The 6,506-nt window shown below is 36.7% G+C and overlaps 1 protein-coding gene across 2 annotated transcripts in view; it reads left to right on the top strand.

The window, feature by feature from the left end:
* The window catches only part of mon2 (MON2 homolog, regulator of endosome-to-Golgi trafficking), a gene marked incomplete in the record, with an annotated part of 79,098 nt that overhangs the window by 30,331 nt on the left and 42,261 nt on the right, over positions 1 to 6,506 (top strand). For both annotated transcript variants that reach the window (XM_014025240.1, XM_014025241.1), the window contains 4 exon segments: positions 384 to 537; positions 980 to 1,170; positions 3,719 to 3,800; positions 5,439 to 5,620. In XM_014025240.1, coding sequence (XP_013880694.1) covers positions 384 to 537; positions 980 to 1,170; positions 3,719 to 3,800; positions 5,439 to 5,620 — 609 coding nt within the window.

Raw genomic sequence — 6,506 nt, 5'->3', positions numbered from 1 at the left:
GCCTGTAGATGAGTGTAAACTGCGGAGTCCTGGCCTGTAGATGAGTGTAAACTGCGGAGTCCTGGCCTGTGGATGAGTGTAAACTGCAGAATCATGGCCTGAGGATGTAGCTCTTCTGTGCTGGCTCATTCTTTTGAACAGTGGCTGCTTTGTTTCCCCGACGTATAACTGGTCACAGTCCTCCTGACACTTAACATTATTCTGTTTGTGCACAGCTTATAAGGCTAAATTTACCTAAAACTCCTCAAACTGAAGAAGTTCGTTGGAGGAAGAACCCATCCAGAGGACCTACTTAATTTATTTTAAATATGAGTAGATGTTTAAATCTATATTTATTTTAACTGTTTAACTTTATTCTCTGACTTTTCTCGCCTGCTCTGTAGGTGGGTCAGGTTCAGGGGCTCAGGGCACAGTTCAGGGCGGCCCGGGGGCAGGAGGGGTCAGCAGTACCTTGACCACCCAGGCTGCATTTGAATATCGTGGCACCTGGATCCCTCTCATGAATGTCAGCGTGCAAGGAAGTGCCAAGGCTACATAGTAAGAGTTGTTACTGTAAAGACACTAAACTGTTTTTGTGTTTTTGGAGGGTTATTTTATATTTTTTATGTGTCCATATAAAATATTGTAAAGCTACAGGGTTGACGAAGCAGTAACACGGGGAGATGTTAATATATTCAAGCTTGCATAAAGAATTAGAATTTCTTCTAAAAGCAGTAATAAAGACTTACCTTTAAACCACAGGAGGTTGAAGTAAAGCAGAGAACAGAGTTGCTACAGTGATTCTCCTGCGATGTTTCAAATCTGAGCATCTGATGAGTAAAAACTTTCCTAAGATAGAAAAAGGAATCCTCTGACATTAATGTGTGTATCTACTGTAAACAGGTTTCTTGATGGCAGTATAATGGCAGCATGTGAAGTGCAGCAAAAAGCCTTTAACACAAACACATTTACAGTAAATGATCTCATTAATTCTCTTTAGTTTGGAGATGCTGGACAAGGTGGAGCCCCCTTCCATCCCAGAGGGCTACGCCATGTCGGTGGCCTTCAGCGCCCTGCTCGACCTGGTGAGGGGCATCACAACCATGATTGAAAGAGAACTGACCATGGAGGAGGAGGCAGCCGCAGAGTTCAGGGAGACTCACCCCGATCAGGAGTGGAGGCCGCAGCCTGGTGAGGACGCTCACAGGAAAATAAAGTTACAGGAAGTGCAAGCTTGTTCTGATAACGTGGTGGAATGTAAATACAGGTCAAGGGTATACACATGCTATATATACTGTGTAAAAGTCTTAGGTTTCCTTCAATATTTACATTTTGCTTTCAAGTAGTCAAGCTTTATTTTAATATTTTAAATTGGTTTTGATGAGTAGTTTGTCTGACGTATGAATTGTTTTCAAATATTTACACAAACATTCAAACTAGGGATGCAAATTATCAATTAATGGATTAATCTAAAGTTGATTGATCTTATCGATCGACTAACGATTAATTGATAAACGGAAAATTTCCTGAAAACCTGACATTACTCTTTCTATAACGTAAAGGGCTAATTTTGTACACACTAAATAAAAAAAGTACAGTATTTTAACAATTCATTGTGCCAGCTGTGTGAGTAAACACTGACTGAATGAACAGAAAGACGTGGATTTCTCTCACATTATTAAACTTGGACATATTTACAAAAAATAACAAAACAGAAATCTGTTAAGTTGATAGTTGAAAAAAATAATAATAAAATAAGTAAAACACTTAATCCATCCTGAAGATGAAAAGCTTATTTAAACACAGGGTAATATTTTAAGATTAACTCAAAAACAAACTAAGAACATAATAAAATATCTCTGAAAGACGTGAGATACAAATGAGTACTGGTTTCTTTGTTTGTTTGTTTGTTTGTTTGTTTGTACTCCGTCTGCTTCTGTCTTAGCTGGCTGCTGGACGTGTCGTGATCTGACATCAGTTACTGTTTATTAGATTGGTTCACTGGCCATGTTATGTCTCACAGATTAGATTAACTTCATATTTTTAGCGACTGTAATGTTTTTGTTTTGTTCTTTCACACGGAGTTAAAGTCAACGAGAGGAAGCTAACGTTAGCCACAGTTAGCTTACCGTTCTGTCATGCTTCTCTTGTTTTAAGCGTCATACTGCTGGATAGTCAAGTACAGCTTTCAGTACTTTTCCTTCGGGTTTGGTATAGTCCATTATCATTGTTGTGTCGCAAATAAAACTAAATAAGATTTGCACGTTTGTGGTCCCACCCACATTATTGAGACGGCTTTCCGCTGCTCAGTTCAACTGGGCCGGGGTAGAGCAGCAGCACGCTCTGCTGGATGAAGTCAAAACTACACCGAAATAAGGTTTAAACGGCCGTTTTCAATTAATCGAATGGAAGAAACTTTAATCTAATAAATCATTAATCGACAGTTTAATCGTAAATCGATTAATTGTTTGCACCCCTAATTCAAACATTTTCACAAACATATACACTTTGGCTGCTACTTGACTCATTTTCAGAAGATTTTATAGTTTTTAATTAGTTTGTTGAAGCCATTTAAATGACTTGTGAACAATTCAGTCATAAACATTCCTAAACCTAAAAGATGAACCAGTGTTGTGTGTGTATACACAACAAATGGCTTAAACAACTGATTTTAGATTAGACTAGATCAGATCAACTTTATTGTCCCCAAGGGGCAATATGCTTTGCAGACAGCAAAATCAATTGGAGAAAAATACAGTAAAAAAATAGAAATAAAAATAAAAGGACACCACAACATCCATATAGCACACAGTACTATAATATACCACCACAACTTATTTGGGCTTATCTTAAATTATTAATGACATGGATTAACATGGATAAAATAATAGAATATTTATACCTTTTCTATTACATTTTATTGCCATGTATCTATGAGCAGAGGGCAACTACCTGTAATTCAGATCAGATTCATTTCTTAATGACCGCACAACAAATTGGTGCTGAAGAGGGTGAGTTGGCTCAGCAAGACTCTGGTTCTGTGGAGCTGGAGGAGCTCTACCAGACTTATCCCTACCATTTTGCTGCACATCCTTTCAATGCTGTTTAGTCTGTGCTTACTTTTCAGGGTAAGACTCAAACCAACAAATAAAAGAAAATGTTCAAACTAGCTGACTCGATGAAACAAGAATAAAACATTTTCATAAAAACGCTGTCAACATTAAAACTTTGTAATTTACGATAAAAACACAAGCGCTGTTGGGTTTTAGCACAGGCTGCGTCTGTTTTAGCCGCAAAGGTCCAGCGGTTGTCGATAATTGTACCAAGATGTATATATTATTTTTTTGATTTGCACACATTGCAGTTTGTTCCCTGCAACATGTGACAGACACAATTTGTTATTATTTCTTCAACAGAATTTATTGAAAAAAACAAAACAATGTGTAATACAGTATTATTTGTTTATACTTGTTCTGTTTTTGTTTCTTGTTCAGCTTATTTTAGATTCCTTGGAAGCAAAGTGTACAGAAATTAGAGGTGTTTTTCTTTTTTTTCACAATTCTGAGATAATTCCAGTTCACTGAGCCTCCAAGTGGCCAACATTATACCTGTTTGACTTTGCAGTTTCATAAGACAGACAATAAAAATATTCAACTCATCTGTGTTTTCACCCAAAACAACACAAATTGGAGGATAAAATACTAAAATGTTCCTGTAACCATTTGTTTTTCTGTCTCAGGGTCCCATCTGGTTTGGGAAGAGATGGTCAATGCCAGCTGGTGTGGACTCCTGGCTGCCCTTTCTCTGCTGCTGGATGCCAGGTAAAATAAGGAAATAAATAAAAACAAATAAATAAAGCTTTTACTCTAAATACATGGAACAATAAAGTTTTTCAATCACACGTCAGGAAAAAAATGTTTTAAATACCTAACAAGTAGGGTTGCAACAACGAACCGATAAAAATCAATTATTAAAATCATTGGCAACGAGTTTCATTATCGATTCGTTGTGTCCCATGATTTATGCGTCCCTCGCCATGTTGAGGAGCCGTTTACGTCACCTGCAGAGCGTTGTCAATGCTGGCTGAACTAAATAAAGTTTAGGAAGAAAACAAAAAACTCTACCTGTAGATGCGCCCTCTCTGAGACTCTCGAATGAAAAGCAGAGACTTCGAACTTTAAACCAGTTTTTAAATCATGTTGTTAGGCCAAGTAGATCCGAGGAAATGATAGAAAGAATATGCCTCAATTAATTTTTTTAAAAAATGTCTGATTTGATGCGCGCCGCGTCGTGAGGAGGAAACACGTCCCGTGGTGAAAAAAAGAAGTAGCTCAGTCGACCTCAGTCCACCATGTTTTTCCTCCTCTCGGACCAGAAATATAAAACCCTCGTCTTTTTTCTGACCGAGGCTCAAAGTTATTTGATAAACAACAAAAAGATTCAGGACAAAGGGAAAAAAAGACACAGCTCCTGGTCTGACTCAGTGGGGGAGGGGGGAGGGATGGGGTGCTGCTTCAGAACCGGGTCATTCAGTCAGACAGAACCGGAAGGAAGCAAAACGTAAACAATTAGAGAAAAATCATAAAGTCTAAATGCAAATAAATTCTAATTATAATAATAAATTAATAATAGTTTTACATCTAAAAATCATATTTTATTAGTTTTATCTGTTTTCCTCATTCAGCAACCAATTAAATTTTGTTTTGTTATGTTTTATATCTATAACCAAGTTTATTAATGCATGAGAAATCCACATTTTTGGGTTTATTTTTTTTTCAGTCAGTGTTTAATACAGCTGGTAAAATCAATTGTGAAAATATTTATGATGTGCTTATTTTTTTTATTTAGCATATTATTTAAAAAAAATCCTTCATTTTGTGAAAAAAGACCCTCTTGATTCAATAGAAAACTCTGGTTTTTAAGAAAATGTCTGCTTATTAATTACCGGTAACTGTTAGTCAGTCTATAAGATGCATCAACTTCGGATTAATTAATTAATCGATAACTTGCATCCTGAATTTATTCAGGGAATAAATGAATTTATATCTACTCATATTTATGTAATTAAATGTTTTAATGATTTGGCCAACTAATCGATTAATCAAAAAAATAATCGACAGATTAATCGATTATTAAAATAATTGTTAGTTGCAGCCCTACTAACGAGACATTTTTGATAAGTTTTTTAATGTTTTGTACAATTTAGACATAATTTATGAAACCTGTAGCCTCAAAATACTGTTTATAACACAAGCTTTTATTCTGAAACTCCACCAAAAGCTTATATCAGTAGATTCTCTTGTAACGATTAATCACAAAATTTATGAGGACATTATTGGTTTATGAGAATCCTTGAAAATGTCAGTTAATGTACAGAAAATAATTTTACCAAGCGAACACACACTTCAGACTAGTAGATTTCACATTTCTGTTTTCCCTCTTCCATCCCGTGTCTTCAGCACGGACGAGACGGCCACAGAGAACATCCTCAAAGCGGAGCTGACCATGGCCTCGCTCTGCGGTCGTCTCGGCCTCGTGACGCCTCGAGACGCATTCATCACAGCCATCTGTAAGGCCTCTCTGCCGCCACATTACGCCCTGACTGTTCTCAGCACCAGCACCACCAGCCTCTCCAGCAAAGGTACCACTTCCAGATGAAGATTGAATGTTAAGTTAAGTTAGTCACCCACCTGACCTGTTTATATACAGAAACATGATAAAATATCATATCTTTTTATAATGTTTCGTTCCTTCACACTGCAGGCAAATGTGAACCAAATCAGGTTTTTTTTGTCCTTATTCAACCCATATTAAAATTTTTCATGACATTCTGAATGGGACAAATCTGATCCAACCCAGGCCTTTTCAGTATGTGGTACTGAATCGGATACATATCTGATGTTTTTCAAAGTGACTGCAGTCTGAATGCTTGTGTTGCGTTACATCAGACTTTTACACCTGTGAGGTGGGGGTGAGTGAATCGATCCAATAATAATGAAACTAACCTCAAATCAAGCAGTTTAAATCTTGTAGCTCCACATCTTCATCTACAGAAGTCCTGTTGCTTCCTCTTTTTCTTTTAATTTTCCATGTCCTGGATGACTGATCATCCACAGAAATACATGATAGTAGTATCACAGAAATACGTGATAGTAGTATCACAGAAATACATGACAGTAGTATCACAGAAATACATGACAGTAGTATCTGTTGTGGACTAGATCAATACTAAAGTTACTCCATCAGTACTTTACTTTTATGTTGTCACTTTGTTCCAAAAATAAATGCTGCACTAGAGAAGCCGGTCAGAGGCAGATTCAGATATAAACACTGAACTAATCAGTCATGTCAGATAAATGTTTAACCCTCTCTGATTGAACAGCAACTTGAGAATCGACATGCTAACATGAGCATCCAAAAGCTACTTCTGTAAACAGCCAACTGAAAGAGTAACTTACCCCAAAATTAACTTTTTTTAGCTGATAAACTGTCTAGAATGTGTCTAAAATGTTATATAGTACTGTTTC

Source organism: Austrofundulus limnaeus, unplaced genomic scaffold (genome assembly GCF_001266775.1).
Source record: "Austrofundulus limnaeus strain Quisiro unplaced genomic scaffold, Austrofundulus_limnaeus-1.0 Scaffold463, whole genome shotgun sequence".
NCBI lineage: Eukaryota > Metazoa > Chordata > Actinopteri > Cyprinodontiformes > Rivulidae > Austrofundulus > Austrofundulus limnaeus.
Note: the sequence above shows the minus strand (reverse complement) of the source record. Positions and strands in the feature narration are given on the sequence as shown.